Source organism: Plecotus auritus (genome assembly GCF_963455305.1).
Source record: "Plecotus auritus genome assembly, chromosome: 5".
In the NCBI taxonomy this organism is placed as follows: Eukaryota; Metazoa; Chordata; class Mammalia; order Chiroptera; family Vespertilionidae; genus Plecotus; species Plecotus auritus.
The window spans coordinates 168,534,459-168,559,115 of record NC_137776.1 but is presented as its reverse complement, the minus strand read 5'-3'; the positions used below and the strand labels follow the sequence as shown (position 1 = coordinate 168,559,115).

At 45.5% G+C, this 24,657-nt stretch overlaps 1 protein-coding gene across 1 annotated transcript in view; it reads right to left on the bottom strand.

Moving 5' to 3' along the window:
* Nucleotides 1-23,169, bottom strand: part of SNX30 (sorting nexin family member 30) — a 91,972-nt gene extending 68,803 nt beyond the window's left edge. Inside the window, exon 1 of the mRNA XM_080668956.1 lies at nt 22,808-23,169. Coding sequence (XP_080525082.1) covers nt 22,808-22,963 — 156 coding nt within the window. The 5' untranslated portion in view covers nt 22,964-23,169. The remainder of the gene's footprint in view (nt 1-22,807) is intronic.
* Nucleotides 23,170-24,657: the final 1,488 nt, after the last annotated feature.

Here is a 24,657-nt window from a genome sequence, read left to right as displayed (position 1 = left end):
TGAGTTCAGTCCTCGGTTGGGGTGCATACGAAGGCAACTGATTGATGTTTCTCTCTCACATCAATGTCTCTCTCTCCCCAACCTCCCTCTCCCTCTGCCTCCCTCTTTTTCTAAAACCAATAAAAAAAAATAGTTTAAAAAAAATCCTGATGCCTAGGCTCCACCCCGACTTAAATGGTCTGGGATGTAGTCTGGGTGCCAGGATTAAAACAAAATAAAACAAGATAAAATAAATTTTTAAAAATTAAAGGAAAGGACAATTTTGGTGTTCAGAACAAAGACCTAGGCAAAAGACTATACAAAACTGAATGTGTACGAGGTGATCAAATGTCTATTGATGAATCATCACCCCAGACCAAACCTTTTCAGAAACAGGAACCACTCAAGTGAGGAACAGAACAGGGCAGGACTCGACCACAAATAGCAACTGCCAATAGCAACTCCCACACCACTCATCTGTGCTTCAAAAGAGCCTTGCGCATTTAGCAAGACTACAGGTGTCCTGGCCTCAGAAATCATCTGAAGCGCCTCTACAACAGGGACTCTTTCCCTGGGGTCCCTGGGCACCTCACACCAGGATGATGTGCAAATTCTGCATGTGAGCATGCAAGTTTTAATCTTCCTTCAGAGAGAAACTGTCATTTTAAAGTCCTAAAAATACCTGCGAGGAAAGAAAGTTAGACACTGCAGATTCTAACTGTCTCTCTAAACTAAAAAGAGGAAACAGATATACATTTCAATTCCATGAGCTGCCCAAATTCAAAGTGCCCTCTAGAATACTCTCCCATTCCATCATTTGTGACACATACACCCTACCTTTGGGGGTGGGGATGTTCTTAAACCCTCAACCCAAACCTAAAACTAACCGGGGCTGAGAACTTGTTAAATTAGAAGGAAATATGTGTCTATATCTCAATAGGTTATACTTGCTTAAAGAAATATTTCCCTTCATTTTTCCCTCCTACCGGATGCATAGGGTTCTCCCAATACCAGTTTTGTGGCATTAAACACTGTTGTATTGATTCTGGATTCTGCGCCTTACCACAAAGATGTTTTTCTGTGGAACTCCTCAAAGCCTGAGACAGTCTCCCCACGGCAATCTTTTCAGAAGCCTGAAGTGTACCTGCCTCCCGCCCATAGTGTAGATGGGTTTCCAGGCTCAAGATCCACCTGGCTACCTGGCAGCTCCAGATCGAATTCTCATGTTACTACTGACATGGCTCAGACTGGATGTGGGGACTCCTTTTTATTTCCATGGTTACTTGATTCCTTGTGGGGGTGGGGGTGGGGGAGGGTGGGAGGGGGGCCGAGTTGGGGGAGAGGAGGCACTCAACAAGCAAGAGTCTGATCACAAAGTAAAAGAAAAAGCAGGACTAGGGCATTCTAGAACAGAACTGCTCAAAAGAGTTTCACAACAGGTAACCAGACAGGGAAAGTAGAAAAGAGGCAGGAAGGACATGAAAGAAAAAGGCCTTACACTTAATACTGGTTGGTCTGAGCTCTCACCTGAGCTCAAAGGCAGAAATGAGCCCTGTGACTAAGGGCAAGTGGAAGGATTTCAGACCAAGTACAGGTGGCAGAGGACAGAAACAGATGAAGGAAGGAAGTCAAGGAATGGATGAAGAAAAAAAAATCTTACAAACTTATTTGCCTATAAACTATGAGGTTAAAACAGAGTCAGAAAGGAGGTGGCTCTGGGTACCCATCTATGTGGGGAGGTGTGGAAGCCTGTTTTGAAACCAATATACAAGAGATCAGTAAACAGCAAGCCTTTCTCAAGATGCTTTTATTTACACTTCACATATGAGAGAGAAATGTCAACTGTCCAAAGTGAAGAATATTATTATTTTTTAGTTAAGGCTGCTATGGTGGGAGGAGAGCTAACTTTCCTCAAAGCCACTCCTGGGTTTAGCTGTTGGTTTGACAAAATTTAGCTAAAAGGAATAATATATGTTTTACAAAAATATATAGGAATATTCTAAAGACATTTCTATAATATACATAATTAAATATTTTAAGCACCTTTCTCCAAGTAATGAAAGACCTGATCATGTCTCTGAGATGGCAGAGGAAATGTGATAAAGTAATGATCACTTTCTATTTATTCTATTAGACCAAAAGAGAGATGTTTTCCAACAAATGGGAGAATTAAGTAGCCTAATTAGCAGGATGCTATACTCCCACAAACCACAAATTGGAGGATATGGAAAAAAAAATCTATTCATTCACCTATTCATCTAAACAAACACCGATCAAGTTCCCACTGAGGGCCAGGTACTTACTATTCTAGATGCAGGGGAATGCAAGCTGATAAGGAATTCACTGGAGGAATCAAGTATTAGGGTGTGGCACTCACCCAGGACAAACAGCAACGTGATATAAAGTGATAAATACATGCATGAGGAGAAACCTGCTGTGCTAGAGTCTAGAAAAAGTCTGCCCTGGGAGGAAGGCTTCATAGGACGGCAGAGGCCTGGGTTTAAATTCCAGCTCTCCTACCAGCTCTGCAGCCATAAGAAAACAGAATGTGAACAAGGTGAATGAACACACCAACGTTCGCTGTCTAATGCCAAGAGCACTGGGCAGGTGGCGAGGTAGGCTGTGTCTGTGAAAGCCCACTATAAACAGAGACGAGCACTCCCTGGGAGAGAAAGGCGTTCCTGGCATGCAACTGCATCAGCAAAACTGTCCGAGAAGGGCGGCAGGCACAGCTGGAGAATGTCATCCCCACAGACCTTGAGCCACCAGGGATTAGCTCCAGACTCTGAGGGATCTTAAGAATTTGAGGTGGACCTCCTGGGCAATGGCTAGCTTTTAAGCAAGTAAGTGGCCATTATATATAAATTTGATTAAAAGAGCTTAGAAAAAGCACACAGAACAAATAAAAAGGGGAGAGATTAGAGATAAGAGAGGGATCCTGTAGGGAGCTATTATAATGGTCCAGGCACTCTCTCCCCTCCCCGCCATGGGACCTGAAGAGGAAAGGACAGATGAGAAGTGTGGTCAGCATTAATGTCAAATGGCTTGAGAAACTCTAAGGAATGTTTTCTAGGTAGAAAAAAACAAAGTCTGGCCATACCAGGGAATCTGTTTCAAACACAGGTAAATTACAGAGGATTAGAAATGCTGCAGTTCTAACAAAACCAAGTAAACCCAAGTTCAACAGCCCTATGTGCTTGTCCTGAAATCCACAGAGCCCAAGGTTAGGACAAGAGGGAAGTCCTGTCAAAGTGACCGTGTTCCGCAAAGGCCTAAAGCAAGGTCACTGGTACCCAGGTGGGAGCTGCCTCCCTGGGCGGATTCCTCCCACACACCTTCAGTCATCCACTTCATTGATACCTGATTCGAGTCATTTTTCCACTGTCACAAGCCAGCAATCCTCACTGTGGGAACTCGCATGGGAAATTTTGCACCATAGTCCATTTAAGGAGGCCAGAGGACCAAACAGCCCACCAGCTGTCATCACGGCCTGACTCCGACATGGCCAGAGGGTCCTCCTTGGATCATATGAACAAATGACCCGCAGAGCAGAGAGCAAAAGATGGCCAGCTGAGCACCTTGGGAACCTGGGCTCTAAGTTAACTCAAAAACACAGTACAACCCCAAATAAAAAGCAAACTATTGGGGCTAAGAAATGCTAAAGGATTTGGAGACAAAACCCATACTTTTCACAGCAATCTCGAAGTCATGGAAGATAAAAGAAATTAAATGTTTTAAGCTCTCTCTCTGCCAGGCATTGGGCAAGCTTTACACATTACGTCTCATTTAACCCTTAAAATAACTTGAAGGTGGGGGAGGTTAAAGGAGATGACTATTATCCCTGTTTTTCTATAAGAAGAACAGGTCTAGGGAGGTTAGAGGGTGGCCAAGCAGAGGCTCACCCCAAGAGTCCAGAGCAGAGGCCAGTGGCCTTCCACCACCTGCCCCTTTGTCACAGGAGATTTCATTAAATGGGCACCTACTGGACAGGAGGTCCCCACCCCACCCCAACTGTCACATTAATCTTTGCATCTTCACCAGCACCTGGTCATGAGCAATACTTCATGTGTCTCTTCAAACAATTCCTGCTGTGCCAGTGTCAGAGAAATAAATCAAGCCACTTCACTCACAGGATTTCAAGAGCCCACCAGCTCCAGGGAAGAGCCAACATAGAGGACCAGAAACCACTAACAGCTCCATTTGTCTTGCAGTGATGGGACAGACTGTACCTTGTTTGCGGTGCTGGGTACAGAAACCTACACACGTGACAGAAGTGCACAGAACAAAATACACACATGCACCCAAACACAATGAGTGCACGTAGAACTGGAGAAATCTGAATGAGTTCTGTGGGTTCCATTAAAGTCAATTTCCTGGTATTGTTATACAATATATTACTATTGGAGGAAACTGGCTAAAAGGCCCCTGGGACCTTCTTATTCACATTTTTTGATAACATCCTATGAATTTATAATTATTTCAAAATGAAAAGTTTTAAAAATTATTAACTCATGGGCTGTACAAAACCGGTGGCTGGCTAGATTTGACCTCTTGGCCTTCATTTGATGATTCCTGATTTAAATGAATAGTATATAATATCCTGTGTTTGGGAGGGATTTTATAAACCCAAAACCAAAAGTAGAATCCATACAGAAAAAAAGACTAACAGATTTAACAATTTCTTTTCTCTATGTCAAAAAGATACAATTAAGTAAAAATGAAAAGATAACAGCAAACTGGGAAAAGGATTTGAACATATATAAGTTGACTGCTTTAATATAATAAAGGTTTTGAAAGCCAATGTTTAAAAGGTTTGGTACATAAATGGACAAATGATATAAATATGGCCAATAAACAATAATTGTTCAACATCAATAGTAAACAACAAAATGAAAACTTCTCCCATCAAATTGGCAAAGATTAAAAAGATTACTTCTGATTCTAAAGCCACTCTGTTTCTATTCTACCATACTAAAAATATTGAGAAAAACAAAACAAAACAAAAATGGCTTTTTCAAAGCTGTGTTCAGATCCAAAAGAACAAGGAAGGACTTTGTAAACCAGAGGAGAATGTGGGCTGGGTGACAATACCGTAGTTAGGGGACTCTGTGACTGGTTGATCAAACCTTAGCTAAAGAGAAAATGTTGACAGTAGAACCGGTGTCTCTTCCTCCATCTTCATCCATGCTGAAGTGTCATCAATGTCAATGCCAAGGACAAAAATGCAGGAGATATCACCATTTGTCTTCAACGACCCAAGCGCTTTCCCTCTGTCGGCTGTGACTAAGAGCAGATGGTAATATTTATACCCAGTAAATTCATCTTACTATGAAATTCAAGCCCCAGGAAAGCAGAGTCCTCAAAATCACCCAAGGAAGGGAAGGACACAAATGGCGGTCAGCCAAAACGCTGTGCTTAATCCTAAACACAATGGTGTTACCACACCAAGGGAGGAGTCCATACAGAAAAGGCAGGAAACCCATTCTTCTAGGGTTTTGGTGTGAAGATAACAGCTTCCAAAAGTGCAAGTAAAGAGTTTAGAGGGAGGTGGGAAGAGATTAGCCAAAGAATTTATATGCATATATGCACAGCCCATGGACAAACAATAGTGCGAGGAAGGCATGGGGAGGGGACAGGAGGGCCAAGGGGGAGGGGTACATATGTAATACTTTCAACAGAGACATGATGGGGGTTAGGGGGCATTGCTGGGAGAGTGAGGTTTGGCAAGTAATTAGTTGCTGCTGGCCCATGTGCTGAGAGATGAAACTATAGCAAAAGTAGGGTTTACCTTCGGATTCTGAATCTTGGCCTGGCCTCTGAGGGCCCTCAGTTGGTTCTGTATCAAGTGTGCTCCTAGGGTGCTCCTTAGGAGTGATGGAGTGATGGATGGGCTGCTTTAGGGGATGGTAGCAAAACAAGCCTCATCGACTCCATTTTGGGGATCCTTTCCTGGACTCTGTCCATTCTTCATCGTTCTTTCCCCTACTGTGACTTATCCTAGCCTTTGTTTCTCCATCTGTAGCACAAGTGAGCATGTAGAAAAGGATTATGTTCAGTGTTGAAGGATAGGGCAGACAAGGGAAGAGACAGATGGGAGTGAGAGTTGAAGAACCTACTCATTGCGCAGGGCTTGACTGAGCATTTCACCCATTTTCCCTCACTTACTCTCTGAGGCAGGCAGATAAATTATCCCTGTTTTACAGATGAGGAAGTGGAAGCTCTGAGATGCCTTCTTCCTCCTTGTTCACCTAGTTACTGCCCGTTTGTGCTTCAAGACTCAGCTCCAAGTGTCCCCACTAAGATGCCTTCCTTCTCAACAGACCTCTCCATCCCCAGCCTGCCAACACTTGTGGAGTGTGGGTTAGATATCCCCTACAATGCTTTCATCAGGCCCCTGTGCCTAGCGCTTTCCTAATACTTATCATTTACACTACCATTCTGTTATCTACCTGCCTTTGCCACTGAAACATACGGTACGAGGTGCTATGGACCTGGAATCAGTGACCTTTCTCTCTCCAGCATGGTGTCTATGTCTTAAGTACATTCACACTGTGTACAACCTATCTCCAGAACTTCTTTCATAACCTTCTTTTTTTAACCAAAGGGGGTCGGGGCTATGGTTGGGCTTGCCCCCACCCCAACTCAGCCCAAACTTCAGTCAGGACAAAGGCCAACTAACTGTAGTCTTTGAGCACACGTACATACATGCTTGTATGTACACAGGCATGTACCCAGTAATGGCACAAGAACAAGTCTCACTGCTGGGAGCAACAGCATGTGCCTCCCTGAGAAGGTAGAGGCAACAGAGCCCCACATGTGCAGACTAGAAAGTCAGGGCTCTCTAGTTCAGGTCACTAGGGCAGGTGGTCAATTCCTGCCCTAAGTTAAGATCACCATCTTGGACATCACATTCTGAAAGCAGGTCCAAAAATATGATTGCTAAACTTATCATGTGAGGTTAAATGTCAATTAAATAGAAAAGTAGAAATAATGGAATGGAATGGAATGGAATGGAATGGAATGGAATGGAATAGAATGAAAAATAAATCCACCATCCAGAAGATCAAGTCAAGGAATTCTCTCAATATACAGAATGAAAATATAACGCAATAAATGAGCCCTCCAAAAAAATGAAGCCAAAAAAAAAAAGGAGAGACTAAGACCCAAATATCCATAAGAAGTCTTTTCTCCAGAAAAAGGGAATGAAGTATGAATAGAATATAGACCCAGCAGTAAAATGGAAAGGTTTTCAGTGGAAATACCTAAGAAAAATATACACCTAAATACCAGCATGCTGATGAACTTTCTGAATTTAAGAAGAAAAATCAAGGGATATGTGGAAGAGTACACGAAGAAGGAAAAAAAATCACTGGCACAGACTTCTCATCTGGGACTGTGGTGCTGAACTAACTGAAACAAAGAAAAATAATGCAGTCGTTAAAAAGGAAGGGAGTGGAGGGGAAGGAAGATTTTTCAGGACCAATATGCAACAATCTTCAAGATCTACGGCTGTGTAAAGCAAGGTACAAAACACTGTAAAAGGGACCACGAGTTTTTTTTTAAAGACTACATTTATGCATTTTCATATTTATGCGTAACATATATCCTAGAAAGTTTCTTCAGAAACTGGTAAAGTGGCCTCTGGGGAGGGACACCTACTGCTAGAGGAAGGGCAAAAGGAAACTCTTCGCCAGATGAGTGTGTGTTCCTTCTGAATTCTGTGCCATGTGAATGCACTGCCCACACCAAAAAAAAAATCTCCCTCCCTCCCTCTCTATCTCCCTGTTACACACACACACACACACACACACACACACACACACACACACATTGGGAGAAAATGCATCTATCTGACAAGGCCTTGTATACAGAATATATCAAGAATTCTTAATAAGAATATATATATGTGGGTGATTCCTACCCCTGGTGGGAGGGGCCAGGCCCCACAGGGAACCCACAATCCCTCCAAAGACCCCCACCATCCCTGCCAGCCTCCCACTGGGATGCAATACCCTCCACCTCTGCCTCTTCCCTGGCCAATGGCTCAGATGCTGGCCATCACCGCCCCAACACATTGAATATTTTTAAATAAACCACTGAAATTTGCATGCCATATGCACATTTTTGACTAACGTTCTATTTTCTTTAGTCAAAGACTTATATAACTTCAAATACTTCTAGCCACTGAGTCTCCCCATTCTACCTTTGTGCAACCACACATCTCATTAAGTTAATTCTATACAATTTTCAAGGACTTGTGAGTGAGGGTTAGTGGTGTATTTGGAAAGTTCTCAATTTGATAATGATCATGTGTATCCACATATTACTACAATGTAAATTACTCAACTTACCGATGTAATTCAAAATTAAAACATTTTTATCCCTTTTTTCCCAAAAAAACAAAGTCTGTGTAGTATATACATACAATATTATTTAGCCTTGAAGGGCGGGGGGGGGGGAGGGCGGGGGCGGGGAGACTCAGACAAATTGCCATTCAGACAATAAAAGAGTAATGCATACAACTCAATGTTTGTTATGTAATGTAATAATCCAGGGTTTCTACTTCCCTCATGTTATTCACAGGCATAATGTAGCACACTGAAAACTAAATCAGAATAAAGCTGTTTAAGAAACAGTTTCATGGAGCACTGACGTTACTGTAAAATGTGACACAACTGTTAAGAAAGATTTCATGTAATAGAAGGGGCATTAATTTTTTTTAAAAGAGTGATCATAATCAGGAACTCCAATTCTGAATGATTTCAAGGAAGTGGAAGTAAAAGCAAGCCCAAGGCCTCTTCTTGTTCTGGAGAAAGTTACAGACACTAATTAAATCATGCCTATGTAGAAAAAGAGAATTATAAACATTAGTCAAATAGAAACAGGAAATAGAACTTGGAGGAAAATAAAATTGAACAAAGCACACTTGATCAATCCACCCAAAGTTGGGAAATGGAGAAAGGGGAGGAAAAAAATAGCATAATAAACAGAAAATATAGAATAAATCTAAAATTCCACATAAAACATTAGCAAACCTAGTAGGACTTACAAACGTAAGTATGCTTCAATATTAAGAAATCAATTAATTATATTAAAAGATTAGTGGAGGAAAGTCCAGTGATCATTTCCACAGATGCTAGGAAGGCACTTCGTGGCCTCTGAAGCTCCAAGGGCCTGCGATTCTACAGCAGAAAAACAGCCACTGTGGCTGCCTGTGAGCAGTGAGTGGTAGGGGCAGAACCTGGACCAGGGGGCTTGCTTGATGCTGAGGCAAGAGGCGGGCAGATGGCGAGGCAGATGGAAGCAGTGCACAGAGACCTCTGATCCGAGAAGCCTGGCAGTGATGGGAAGAGTGAGCGGGCAGAAGGCAGTGAGCCTTAGGACACTTCTCTAACAAGGCAGACTGATACAATGAGGAGGAAGAGGCTAAAAAGGCTAGAAACTGAAATAAGGGAGGAGACACAGGCTAAGATACAGTAGAGGCTGGTTTCATCCCTGTTGGCCTGAGGACTGTGCTTTCTATATAGGACAGCGACTAATGCATTTAAGTGCGCAAAAATAAGGAAGGAGAGGTTAGGGAAAAGATGTCAGTTCTGGAGCAGTGGTGGTTAAGAGAGTGTGCTCTGAAGTTACAAAGACCCAAGTTCAAATCCCAGCCTTACTCTCTTCGAGCTCTGGGGGCTTGAACAAGATACTTCACCTCTCAGAGCCTACATTTCCTCAGCTGTCAAAGGGGAATGAGATAGTAACTGCACCATAGGAGAGTGCTCCCAACCAAAGTAAGTGTTCTGTAAATGTCAGTAATGAGTACAGGCACAGTACTATTACCTCTGCGGTAGGTGAGGGCGGCGGTAACTGAGGGACCATGTGCTGAACACCCTGGATGAGGAAGGGACCAGAACAAAGGAAAAGTAAAGCAGCAACAATTAGAAAAATGAAAAGCAGTCCCAAGCACATGTTAAATATGAAAACCTGAACGCAGAGGAGACCACAGTAAGTTTTTCTAGAAACAGGGACTGCTAGAACGTTGACAGAGGATGGGTACTCCCAGCAAGCTCCACGTCAATCCAGAATGGAGGAGCAAGCCCTGTGACCAGCAAGCCCTGTGACCCCCGACGCATTGCAAGCAAACCCAGAGAATGAAAACAGTCCTGAACAAGAACACCGAATGGATGAGGGGTGATTTTAACTGGACCTGAAAGCAGTACCTCCAAAGAATACTCTCCGGGCCAACCTCATGGTTGGGCAATTTGTGTGATCACACGGGCTACTGCTGCTATCATGCAATTCTTAATACTTTTTTTTAACAAGGGGACAACCATTTTATCTCTGTGCTGGGCCCCAGAAATGTTGTAGCCAACTTTGGATATACTGGTAAAAAACATTCATTGGATTAACACACACAGAGTAAAATCTAAGGGCTGAATAGTAAAGAATTTCCCATTATAATCAGACCAGAAAACAATTATTCAAATTGTCATTGAAAATCCTACACTGACCAGTCATTTAAAAGACAAAATGTAGCTATTGCCTATTATAAAGAACCCAAGGTCTCCTTCAAACATGCTTCATTCTAGAATTTCTTTAACGCAAAGTAATCACTCTGATTACCATCATGGCATTTTGCATAATACACCCTTATCGTCATGTTAAAGCGCAATTATTCACTTGTACCTCTTCTGTCTCCCTTCCTGGATCTCGGCTGCCTGGAAGGTGAGGTCATCTTGTTCATCTATGTATCCTTCAGGCATAGCACACGATAGGCCCACATAAATCTCTGAGGAATGAACGAAAAGACCAAGTGTCCTTCACAACTGCTGATGTGAGTCATTGAGATAAACCAGATTCTCTTGCCCAGACAGGGCAGAGAAAGGCTGCGATACTGCATTTTTGCAGCATAGATGCCAATGCCAGAAGAATGACAAGCCCAATTCCTTAGAACAGCGGTCGGCAAACCGCGGCTCACGAGCCACATGTGGCTCTTTGGCCCCTTGAGTGTGGCTCTTCCACAAAATACCATGTGTGGGCACGCACGTACAGTGCGATTGAAACTTCGTGGCCCATGTGCAGAAGTCGGTTTTCGGCTCTCAAAAGAAATTTCAATCGTTGTACTGTTGATATTTGTCTCTGTTGACTAATGAGTTTGCCGACCACTGCCTTAGAACATACCTCTGCCCTAATTAAATAGCTCTAAAGAAGGCCTAGGCTTCCATTTCTGCAATAAAACAACCATCCCATACCACTTTTGATCTAATTACAATAAGGTATCATTTATCTGCACGTCTGAGACCTGACCTGTCCCAGGCTAATTTTTACATATATACCCAGGATATATATCCCGGAATTTGGATATTTTAACTCCCAAGGAACATAAGGCCTTATACAGTGCACAGTACAGAGAAGTTCTTCATACACTTAGCACTTCAAATATTAACATAACATGGTTTATTAATATTGGTAAGAAATGAGCTTTAAACATATATACACCCACAATGGGGAAAGGATAGTCTTTTCAGCAAGTGGAAGTGGGAAAATTGGATCTCCACATGCAAAACAATGAATTTGGACCCTCATCTTACACGACTTACAATAATTAACTCAAAATGGATTAAAGACCTAAACCTAAGACCGGAAACTATGAATCTCCTGGGGAAAAAATAACAAAAACAAACAAGAGAAAAGCTTCAGGACATTGGACTTGGCAATGATTTCTTGGATATGACACCAAAAACATAGGCAACAAAAGCAAAAATAAGACAAACAGGTCTACATCAAACTTTCAAAGTTTTGTGCAAAGGACACAAAACTTTGTATAACTTCACATCCATTAAAATGCCACCATCAAAAGCCTAGAAAAGAACAAGGGTTGGTGAGAATGGAATGGGAATCCTCATGCACTGTTGGTGGGACTGTAAAATTTTCATTGTGCAGCCACAGTGAAAAGCAATACGGAAGTTCCTCAAAAAAGTAAAAAGAGAATCACTAGGCCCTGCCAGGTCAGTTAGTTAGAACATCATCCTGATACGCCAAGGTTGCAGGTTCAATCCCCGGTCAGGGAACATATAAGACTCGACCAATGAATGTATGGATGTGTGGAACAACAAATTTATGTTTCTTTCTCTCTTTCTCTCTCAAACCAATCAATAAAAATTCTTAAAAAACAGATTTACTGTATGATCCAGCAATCCGCTTCTGGGTATGTATATATATAAAAGAACTGAAAACAGGATCTGGCAGAGGTATTTCCATACCCAGGTTCATGCAGCATTATTCACAATAGCCAATCAACAGATGAGTGGATAAAGAAAATGTATATACACATAATGGAATATTTTTCAGTCTTTAAAAAGAAGAAAATTTTGTCACATGCCACAATTGGCGACCCTTGAGAACAATGTAGCGCCATTGGATTTCTATCATTTGCACACCAAACTCCTGACGGCTCCACTCCCTGAATCCAGTAAGTCACAGCTCTAGTGAAACTGTCCTCCCTTACTTTCTGCTGCAACAGCCTTCTTCCTGGAGTCCTTGCCTATTGGCTCCACCCACCCAATCCTGGCTAGGGGCTCAGCCAGTGACCTGTCTAATCACAAGTATGGCCCTGCACCTTCCATGCTTAAAATACAATTGGCCTCCCAGTCATGCAGGATAAAGCCTTTACTACTTGCCCTTTCAGACTACAACCTGCCCACTACCTACCCTTCCAGCCACATCGCTCACCTGCCCACTACCCCACACACACTCATGCAATCTGACACTGCCAAGCTTTGCACCTGCTGGTTTTTCTGCTCAAGATACTCTTCCTTCCCTGCCCATTTGTAAAAACATCTACTTCTTCATTCTCCAACTCAAACATCATCTCCTTTGGAAAAGTCACCATCCTCCTCAGCACGGTCACTCCTTACTTCTTTCCCTGTGTATTATTTTCACAAATGTAGTAGACGATGTCTGTGTCCCACCCATATCCTCTTGGCCTGGCCAGTTCAGTGCCCACTGTCCTGACTTCCAGCTGCCAGCACCTTCATTTCTTGGCCTGACTGCTTCCTCTGGCTGCTGAACCTGCTTTGCTCACTCATGCGGCAGGATAGAAAGTGCTTGGGAATTCATGCCCAAACACCCCACTGAGCAGTGCGCAACCAACGACCGACAGGGTTGCTGTTTGATAACCAAGGTGCACGTTCTACACAGGCTCCCAGGAGTCCCAGGGGGGTACAGCTCCAGCTCTGCTCAGTGAACAGCGGCTCCGGAACACCTTTCACTGGTTGCCTTCCCTTCCCTGTCTCACCCCTTCACCTCTCAAACTACCAGCAGTTAAATGTTTTCCCTGGGTCTGCTTCGGAGGTAATAACAACACCCAGTATTTCCATAGTATTTACTGTGTGCCAGACACTATTTTAAACACTCATTTAATCTTCAGAGCACCCCTGAAAAATAATCCAAAATTTAGATAGTGGACATTGGGCATTATGGCAGTCCCCCCTTATATGCAGGGGATAAGATGCAAGACCCCCAGTGGATGCCGGAAACCTCGATTAGTAGCAAGCCCTGTATATACTCTGTTGCTTCCTATAGATACTTACCTATGATATTACAACAATATACTGTAATAAAAGTTGAGACTATGGTCTTCCTCTCAAAGTACCCTATTGCACTGCACTCACCCTTCTTTTTTTTTAATATATTTTATTGATTTTTTACAGAGAGGAAGGGAGAGGGATAGAGAGTCAGAAACATCGGTGAGAGAGAAACATCGATCAGCTGCCTCCTGCACACCTCCTACTGGGGACGTGCCCACAACCAAGGTACATGCCCTTGACAGGAATCGAACCTGGGACCCTTGAGTCTGCAGGCCAACGCTCTATCCCCAAACCAGTTAGGGCATCACTCACCCTTCTTGTGATGATATGAGATAAATTGCCTACGTGATGAGATGAAGTATGGTGAATGACATAGGCACTGGGATAACATTAGGCTACACTGACCTCCTGACCATGTCAGATCAGGAGGAGGATCAGATGCTTTGGGTGATCCTAGATCAGGGAGCCATGACAGTGTCAATAGGTTATACACTGAGTGGCCAGATTATTATGATCTCTGAACGCATAATAATCTGGCCACTCGGTGTGTGTGTGCGCGCGCGTGTGTGTGCGTGCGTGCGTGTGTGTGTGTGTGTGTGTGTGTGTGTGTGTGTGTTAGAGGCCCGGTGCATGAATTCGTGCATGGATGGGGTCCAGCCAGCCTGGCCGGGGGGAAGGGACATGTGCGGTTGGCCTGCCTGCCTGCTGGTTGAACTCCTGGTCAAGGGGACAATTTGCATATTAGCCTTTTATTATATAGTACCTACACTGAGTGGCCAGATTTTTATGCATTCAGAGATCAAAATAATCTGGCCACTCAGTGTATGTCAGGAGTAGAAGATGTTGATGGCTGAGAAATTTTAATATTTTCAGACTGCAGTGACCATGGGTAATGAACTGCGAAAAGCAAATCTTCGCATAAGGGGCGAGGACTACTGTACAAAGTTAAGAAACTCACCCACAGTCATAGAGCAAGTAAATATATTTAGCATCTTTCACATTTTATTACAACCATCTGTGTATGGTCATTCTTCTTCATTGGACCATGACCCTCTCAAGGGAGAGACCTTAATAAATCTTTTTCACTATTCCCATTATATAGCAGAGAACCAGGCATGTAGCAGATGCTCAAGAAACATGGGTTTTGAATAGTGCTTACACTCTGCTACTCAAACACGCTGTGTGCTTTTCCTTCCTCTGTGCCTTTCCGCAAATAGGAGCCCTGAAACACTTTTTCTGTGTATCCCTCTTGCCCTTGTCCACTCTCTTACACCCCCTCCCCCCGCACCTCCTCCCTGCACACACACACACACACACACACACACACACACACACACACACCCAAGACAAGAATTCCTGATCCTTGCTGTGGCAGTCAAAACAAGGAATTCTCACATCTGGGGCAAAGCAGATGTCGGATAGCATATGACCTCTCTAATATCAAGCAAACAAACCCAATTGCTCATACATGAATTAGTGCACTTTTGACAAGCTGTTATTTATGTACTTATTTTCATTTAAGAGACTCTTATTTATCATAGAACGTGGCTTCTTCCCCATAAACTCCACTAACACTCAATTCTCCCTTATCCTGAAGTCCTTCCCTCAACTCAGTCTTTCCCCCTAAGCCACCAAACTGCTATGACCTCCTCCCTCCATGTGACTGTCAATATCTACTTGGTCTAAATTCTGACCTCGACCTCTGCACCTTCCACCCACATCTCTATTTATATCTATTGGAGTTATGCATCTCTTAATATAAAAAGCCCGTGGCCATCATGCCGTCAGGACCAAAAGAGCAGCGGCTCTCACACTGGGCGGGGCGAGGGCGCGAGCTACTAGCAGAGCTGCGAGCAGCGGAGAGCTATGAGCAGCGGAGGACGGGGCGGCCAGCTGAGGCAAGCAGAAGCGAGCTACTCGCACAGGTTTTTGTGCACACTGCACGTTTTCGTGCGTGCTGGGCCTCTAGTATATAATAAAGAAAAGCTTCCCTGAGGCACCATTTGTGCTAAGCCTTGATGTTCTCCTGGGCTTTCAACTGCAGGGTTTGGGCAACTCTGTCTTGAACTCCTGACTTCAAACTGCATCCTAGTCATCTTGACCCCTTTGGCTCCCACTTGCTTCCCAATCTGCTACTGCTACTCTCCAGGTTACGGCTCTGTCCTCTGCCAGATTTCTCATGTTTTCCATCACTTATGTAACTAATTCCCGGCATTATAGTCTTTCAGTTTGAAATACCTACAGTGGTTTTTATTTCCTGACTGGACTGCAACTAATACAGAAATTGACAAAAGACTAGGCAAAAAAAAAAAAAAGCTAGGAATAAAAACAACCACCGCCATCTCACATTTATGAAAGGCTCACTATATACCAGACACTCTCATGGTAGTGTGTTTTTGAAATGAACTCAATGGGTTACCATAGCAACCCTGTGATGTAGGTACCTCTGTTATCCCCCTTTTAAGATGAGGAAACTGAGGCTCAGAGAGATAAAATAATGTGCTGTTCCAAAGACGGTAAGTAGTGGAGCTGGGACTCAAATCCAGACAACCTGGCTGCAGAGTGCACTCTCCAAAACACAAAGCCCAGCGCAGTGTTTCAAGCGGGGAGGTTCTCAACAGGATCAAGTGCGTGTTTCAAGCGGGGAGGTTCTCAACAGGATCAAGTGCGACCAAGAGGTCAGGTAAGATAAGGGCTGCGAGGCATCTACTGGATTTAGCAATAAGGAAGTCACGAGGAGCCCAGAACAGGAAAGTCAGAAACCAGACAGCATGAGGCTGGCCAGTAAGCCAGAGGTTAGGAAGTAGAGACAAGAGGAGCAAACCTTTCTTTCAAGAAGTCTGGCTCTGAAGAGGAGTCACAAAATCAGACAGGAGATGAAAGAGAAGCAGAGTTTTCTTCACTCCTGCTTTGTTTTAGAAACAACAACAACTTGAATGTTTAAATATTGACGGGATTGAGCCAGTTGAAAGGGAGTCTGAAATCGTGAGGCAGGAGGACAACAGAGCAGGGTCTGGTCTCCAAGAGGCCAGAGGGGCGGGCTGTATAGTCCAGGATCCACTTAGAATCTCTTCTACTGCAACAGGGGGCAGAAAGCAAGGATGGCTGCAGATTCAGAACATTTGTATTTTGGTGAAGTTATTTTACTATGGCTTCTATCTTTTCTGAGCTAGAAAACGAGGCCATTAGCAGAAGGAAGGGTGGAGTAGAGGGGTGAAGGGTGTGAGGAGCAGAGAAAAGCTTGAGATCAGCCACAGTGCTGAATGGGGGCCTACTGTGGAAAGGTGGGAGTCCCCAGCCAGAGGCCCCAAGTGTAGCTGGAATTTGTGGTTTTACATGGGCAGGAATTCTCCGGTATCTTCAGCCCGAGGTGTAGGCAAAAGACATGAACAAATGGGATGACCCAGATTAGGTGTAAAAGAAGGAAAGCAAAGAAACTGAGTAAAAGACAGTGGCAGGAGCAACTGACCAGATGAGCCATGGACTACAAAGGAGGTAGGTAAACGCAGGCGGTCAGAGAACAGGTGTAGTCAGTTATTACTAACGAAGGCAGCCGTGGGCAAACTACGGCCCGCGGGCCGGATCCGGCTGTTCTATCCGGTTCTCTTGCTCTCCACTCCGCTCCTTTACTTTGAATTTATATTAGTTCACACAAACACTCCATCCATGCTTTTGTTCCGGCCCTCCGGTCCAGTTTAAGAACCCATTGTGGCCCTCAAGTCAAAAAGTTTGCCCACCCCTGGACTAAGGAGAGGGTAAGGCAAGAAAAGATGGCATCGGATGGCATTATCTCTGAGCAGGAACAGTTGTGATGTTATAGTACAAGGGTGTGGCCATGGGAGAGGGCAGTTGATTTCAAAAAAAGAAGTGAAGGTGACTGAAATAGGGTAAAAAAACATGCACACTAAAATAAAATAAAAAATTTAAATCCTGAGAATTTTGGATAGAGTTCCGTGAGGTGAGGGCATGATTTGAGAAGACAGTGAGTTGAGGAGGGAGAGGTCTAAAGAGTTTAACGAATAGGAGTGGGAAGAAAAAGGTAGTGGAAGGTCTGCAATGGACATTTGTTGTTTCTGCTTGTCCAATATCCATCGGTCCTATTTCTAATAACAGCATCTTCACTTTGCTTTGGAGGCCACCTCTTTCCTCCTCAGGCACCAAGAGGACTTCTAAAATATTCATAATATTCTATAGTTTAACCTGGAGCATAAGGAACATGAGTGTTCATGTTATTATTTTTTAAACCATATAGATACATTTTATTCTTTAGATTAAAGAGATGCATTTTATATACTTTGGATATATATTTCACAGTTCAAACGAACATACTAAAACTTCCTTTCTCCACGCTCTAAAGATAAGGGCCGGTGTCAGGTCTGAGTCAGCCGAGTTACAAAGATTGGCTTCGGTGCCTGACCCAATTTAGGTCCATGAGACACCAGGCCAAGCTTCTGCTGGAACTATCAGGAAAGAGGTGCTCTCTTTCTGCCGTAGTTGTGAAGCTTGTTTGTACAACATATCCCTCCCCTAACAATAAAGCTAACACAGAAGAACGCAGAGACAAGAGGAAGGTGGCAGATCCCCGACATCATTTGAATACCTAGTTCCAGCCATCCATGAAGCCAGATACCTGGGGCTCTTTAACAACACGAGCCAATTTGCCTTTGGTTTATGACCTTTTAATTAAAAAGAAACCTAACCCAGTAGTATAGTCAAATAAAGGATTCTCAATTCAACAGCCTGTGTGATCCTTTTCAACACATAAGCCAAACCATGCCCTCCTTCTACTCAAGGCCCTGCAATGACTCTCAGAGTAAAGCCTAAAGTTCTCGGGGTGGCCTACCAGGCCCTACACGGTCTGCCCCCATCGCACCACACCCTCAGCCTGTGACTTTCCATTGCTCACTCTGCTCTCGCCACACTGGCCTCTGGGCTATTCCCTGACACCCCGAGAATGTGCCTTCAGGCCCCTGCTTTGGCTGTTCCCTCCACCTGGGCATTCCTCCAGACATCCACTCACAGACTGCCTCACTTCCTTCACGTCTCTGCTCCAATCTCCCGTTCTCAATAAGGCCTACCTACATCCCCACCCCCATGGCCAGTGATCCTGAACACTCCCCTCCCTGCCCTACTGCTTCCTCCTTCCATAGCATGTATTACATGATACAGTAAATGTACCCAATGAGGGTGAGAGTCTTCAACTGGTTGATTCATCTCAGGTTCCTAGAACAGTGCCTGACTCTTAGCAGGCCCTCAAATATTTGCTGAATGAACAAATAAAAAGGCATGAACCTCCAAGGAGCAGAACTTGGCTCGTGGAGAGAAAGGACACTAACTTTTATCTCCTAAACCTGATGTACGTGGCGTACAGGAGGAAAAGACACCTCCATTTCAAAGACTTCAGGGGAAGCAGTGACCTGAGGGGGCTGGAAGTAGGTGGAAGAGTTCAGTAAAGAGGCTGAGGATGTGGGCAGGGGTGTTAACCACCATTGGGACTTAAGAGGGATTGATGTTAAGTTTGGGGAGGCACACGGGAGTTGGAGACCGAGTCAGGGGAGACGCACCCAGAGCGGTTTGCAGATGAAAGTAAAAAAAGAGAGATGGACAGTGGTTTACTTACATTGTAGCTGGAAATGAAGGATGTAGTGATGGAAGGCCTGGTGAGCTAAGCTGGCTTTAAAAGACCTAGTCTTAGCAACTCTTGGTAGAAAGGGTTCCTCCCATTACTCCATGGGTTGAATGATTTTAGATTTTGTGGGTGGAGAGGCCATGGTCTTTCCCTCCTCCTAGTATCCCAGAGGCCATTCAGACCTGCCGGGACACTAGGCATCCCTGTTCATGGCACCGTCCTGGGCCCACAGAAAGCAATTCCCCTCGCGTAATGTAATAACCCTGCACTGTAAGCAGCCTGTCAAATCCTCATTCTCCAAGCCCAGAACTGACTCTGAAGCAGGCATCCAGGATCACAACCCTAATATCCAAAAAGCCAGGAGAACAGGTTTCTTTTTTTCTTGTTTATTTATCTTCACCCGATGATATTTTTTCATTGATTTTTAGAGAGAGTGGAAGGGAGGTGGAGAGACGGACAGAGAAAGATCGATGAGAGAAAGACATATCCATTGGTTGCCTCCTGCATGCACCCTGACCAGGGCCAGGGCTTGAGCCTGAAACCCAGGTACGTGCTCTCGACCGGAATGGAACCCAGGACCCTTCGGTCCACATGCCAACGCTCTATCCCACTGAGCCAAACCGGCTAGGGCAGAATAGGCTTCTTTTTAAAGACAACCCGGAGCACTCAATGTTCCTACCTGCCCTGCATGCTGCCCAGGCAAGAAAAAGCAGGGCAAAGGGAAGCCTTCCTTCCACTGGTCCTGATTCACCTTTGATGCTTGTCAGCTTCTCTCTACAGAAATTTCTCCAGAGTTATGAAAACATATATGCACATGCCAAGATTCAAGGAAAATGTTACTCCCAGAGAATCAAATTATATTGCTTAGCCTCTAAGGAAAAGTGAGTTACTATAAATCAGACCCTTGGGAATGATGTCATTTTGGTGTTCCTTACAGCTCTAAGGAGACTTATTAAATATTCAATAATTATCCCTGGCCATTGTTCTCAGTGGTTAGAGTGTCAGCCCATGCACCAAAGGGTCTCAGGTTCAATTCCTGGTAAAAGGCACGTGCCTAGGTTGCAGGTTTGATCCCTGGCCCAATCGATGTGTCTCTTCTCTCTCTCACTCCCGCCCCCTCCCCCTTCTACTCTTTCTAAAAGAAAAAATCAATGGAGCCTGGCCAGTGTGGCTCAGTTGGTTGAGCATCAGCCCATGCACCAAGACGTCACCAGTTTGATTTCTAGTAAGGGCACATGGGTTGAGGCTCAATCCCCAGTGGGAGCATGCAATTGATGCTTCTCTCTCATCGATGTTTCTCTCTCTCTCTCTCTTTCTCCCTTCCTCTCTCTCTAAAAATCAATAAAAACATTTTTTTAAGAATCAATGGAAAAAATAACCTGGGGTAAAGATCAACCAAAAAAATCAATAATTAATAATAAGGCCTTCAAGACTCTCTCTCTCATATAACTGTCTCTGTAAAAGCAGCCAGCAGAAATTAGACTTGATCCTGACCTCCTGTCCATCAACAAGATCTTGGTGGTACAGGGCATATGTCCTCCCAGTACTTATTAGTGAAATGCCCACACTTCTGGTTCAGGTGTCCTCCAAGAGTGGACTATTAAGCAAATATTTAAAATAGCCATCAGTTGTAGCCAGCCGCCAAGATGGCCCCCCTGACCTCTAACTTAATGTTGCTGATCAGTTCTGTGACTTTAAGTGAAACTACATGTAATGAAGCCATTGGCTAATTATATAAACAAGAGTGCCTATATTCATTCATACCCTCTTCCCACACTGTACTGGCATTGGTCTATGTGACCAACAGAATATGGCAGAGGCATGTATGTCACTTCCAAGATTAGCTTATACAAGATTGGGGATTGAGTCTTGGGATCTCTCGCTTGCTGGAATCACTTGCTGGAAGAAACCAGTTGCTATGCCCAATGGAGAGGAACCAATGCCGCCAACAGCCACCTGAGTGAGCTTGGATGTTCACTCCCCATTCCAGCCTTCGGATGACCACAAAACCCTCGTCAACAGCTTGGTGGAAACCTCATGAAAGACCTCAGTCAGAACCACCCAGCTAAACTTCCAGATTTTTGACCCACAGGTACTATTTTCAGGTGCTAAATTTTGGGGTAATTCATTACACAGCAATAGATAAATTCACTCACTATCCTACACGGACCTGAGATGGAAATCAAAAGATGTAACCTCAGTTCCTAACCAACATACATATAGGACAATTACTCTTTCCATGAGAAAGCAACAAATTATTCAGTCATTTCAACTATTTCTTATTGAGTGGTAAATATGAGGAAGGTATTTCCAACTGACATAAGCCTTCATATAGTTTATCATCTATAAAATAAAGAAAAACAAAGAGCCACTCACACACACTTCAAGTTGCTCAATCCACTGGCTTTATTAGCTTTTTAAGTCTTCTTGCTCCTAATGCTTTTCCCCTGACTCCCCGATCTTTGCTTTTGCAAACCCTCTCAAGAAGGTATATCAAGCACCCTCCCTAGATATTTTGAGTGCTCAGTGCAGGCATGCTCATTTTAATTGTACCACATGCCCTCCCATCTAAGGGGGAAAGAAAGTTAGGTTCCCTAATTTCACTTAGTAGCAGAACAAGAAGGAATTCATCTCATATTTTACTAGGAGGAGGAAACCCTGGTCACAAGTGTTGAGAACAATTCTAATTTCTGCAACTAGTAATAAATGTCAACCGCAGCGCTGGTACAATCGCGGCTCAAGCCCTGGTCACAGCTGAAATGGCGATGGGGGAGGGGGATGCGGCCCCTTACCCGCCACTGGACTCTGCTGTCTCTCAAAGCAGCAGGAGGGTTACGCTGCTTAGAGAAAATCAGGAGCCTCTCTCTGCACAAAGAAGGTCAAAGGGCGAGCTTTCTTTCCCTCGACCACAAAACCAGCGTCTGCCAAAGCTAAATAGTGTGGGAGGCCGTCAAAGGTGAAGGGAGCCCAGACAGAAAACCACAGCTGAGTCCCCTCCCGCCGCTGGGGTCTGAGTCAGGTGACTTCTCAGGGCACACAACAAACCTAAACAAAGATCCCTCCCCACCTGACAGACGGGGAAGATGACTGGCAGTGAGATCGAAGCTGCCCAGACCTGCTGCAGAAAACCATTAACTCCTACTTCTTGGCAGCCCCAGCCAGCTGGAGGGACCTACAAGTTACTTTGCAGCTCAGCCATCTGGGATGCGCCAGGAGGAACTTGGGACCCCATCCCAGGGCACAGGCGCCGAGTACTGCCCGCAAGCCTCCGGCCCCTACCCGCAGGCGGGACCCCTCCCACCAGCTATCACCACGCAGGCGGGACCCCTCCCACCAGCTATCACCAGCACTCCAGACCAGTCACAGCCTGGCAAGCCCGTTCCCTCGGCCCGCTTCCCCCGCAGCTGTGACCCCACGGGGGCGGCAGAGAGGAAACGCCTTTTCCTAAGGAAAGGCTCTGGGGGCGAGGGTACGGCCGTGCCCCTCCATCTCCCCACCCCCCTCCATCCCCCCAGGGAAGGGGCGCCAGGGTGGGCGCGGCCCGGTGCCCAAGGGGGCTGGGAACCATCATCCCCTTTGGGAGAGACACGACCCTCCCGATCCCCAGCTAAGCGCGCCCCACCTTGTCGCCGAAGCTGCGGGCCATCAGCAGGTCCGGGCTGGGCGTGCTGTCGCCGCCCACGGCCTCCTCGCTGCTGGAGCCGGCCAGCGGGTGCGGCATGTCGCGCAGCGAGTGGGGCCCCGTGGACGGCAAGGCCTTGGGGAGCCCGCCCGACATGACGAGCACCGCCCGGAACGCGCGGCCGAGGCCCCGCTCGGCCGCAGCTCTGTCAGAGGCCCTGCACCCGCTGAACTGGAAGCCGCCGCCGCCGCCCGCCGGCACCTCTGCCCGCGGGGCTGGGCTGGGCTGGCTGCTCCGCGCTGCGCGCCCCCGCTCCGCGCCCGAGCCCCGCGGTCCGCTCGCACCTTGGCCGCTGGCGGCCGGCCAGCACCGCCACGCCGCCCAGCCCGCTCGCGCCCCGCCCCCGCGGCGCCTGGGCCACCCGGGAAGGAGGGGTGGGGACAAGGGGAACTGGAGGAGGGAGGACGGGAGGCGGGCAGCCCCGCCCCGCCCGCCGCCCCGCAGGAAGTGCGCCCTGAGCCCTCGGCCTCGGCCCTCCTAGTGTCCAACCTCGCCTCCAAGAGACCGGCCCTGTGGAGGCTGCGCGCTGTGCCCAGCGCAGATGTTTAACGGAAATCGGAGGTGGAAAAGACGTTGGAGGAGCCTGTTCCATTCCACCCACGTTTACTGGTGCGCCCACGGGCAGCCACGCTTGGAGATGGGGGCTTTGGAGCACGCACGTGGATCGGGATCTTCTGGCCTTTAACCCAAAATGGAAGGAATTGTGAGCCATAATAGGAATGGCATAAAGGACTATTATTAGGCTCGAAGGAGAGAACAAACAATTTAAGGAGATGATCTGGGGTTTCTTCAAATGCACGCTGAGACCCCCATGCCATCTTGCTTCTGCAGCTAGGCTGGGTTTATGTAAGGTTAAACCTCATGAGTGAACATCTGTAAGTAAAGAGAAGGAGTGCTACCAATGATACGACTTTTAAACTCACACCTTGACTGAACTGAAGCTTTTTGAAAGAACAGTGAGATTTAAGCTCTTTTTCATGCTTTTGTGCTTTCTTTCAGGCCTTTGGCTGAGCTGGATTCTCAGCTTTCTTTGCTAGCAGAGTGGAGATAGGCAGGCATTGCTTCAGCCACGTGGGGTGGAAGTTCACTTCCTTTTCCCACCTTACCTGCCTCTGCAGCGTTTGCTCTTAGGCCAAGTCAGTAGAGGCTATCAGTCCAGACAAGAACAAACCAATACTAACAATGTAACAGGTAGGGTGGCTTATTGTGAGGGAGCACGTTTTTTCCCCTATCTGTTCCCAAACTCTAGGTTTGTCCCGTTTCACCACAAATCTTGAAGCTGGGATTCACTGTGGTCTACACCACACTTTAATCTAGAAACAAGTGATGTTTCGGCAGGAGGAGAATGCAGAAAGTTGAAGCTGACCCAAAATATCACTCAGAGACTCAATGAGCTTCAAAGACCTTCCCCAGCGTGATTCATTGGGCCTTAGTCCTCAGTTATCATCTTTTGTCTCCTCCGCACGTGTCTGCCGTGTGGGGAGACTAGGGCTCAGAGGGCACTGGGAACAATTTTAAGTGCTGCATCTTCACAGGAATGCCAATGTCCGGTGCTCTTGGAACTGGGTAAAATTAACACTATATATTCAACAGCTGCTTGACAACTACTACAGGCCCTATTCACGGTTCTTCTGATTGGCGTTAAAATGAACAGCATGAATATAACTAGAAATGAGTGTTCTATAGATGTATAGCATAGGGATTTCTTATTGAATGGCGATATTTATTTTAGCAACCAGGCTGCCGTACCATAGAGGGGATTTTATTAAGACTCCACACAGCTTTCTCTT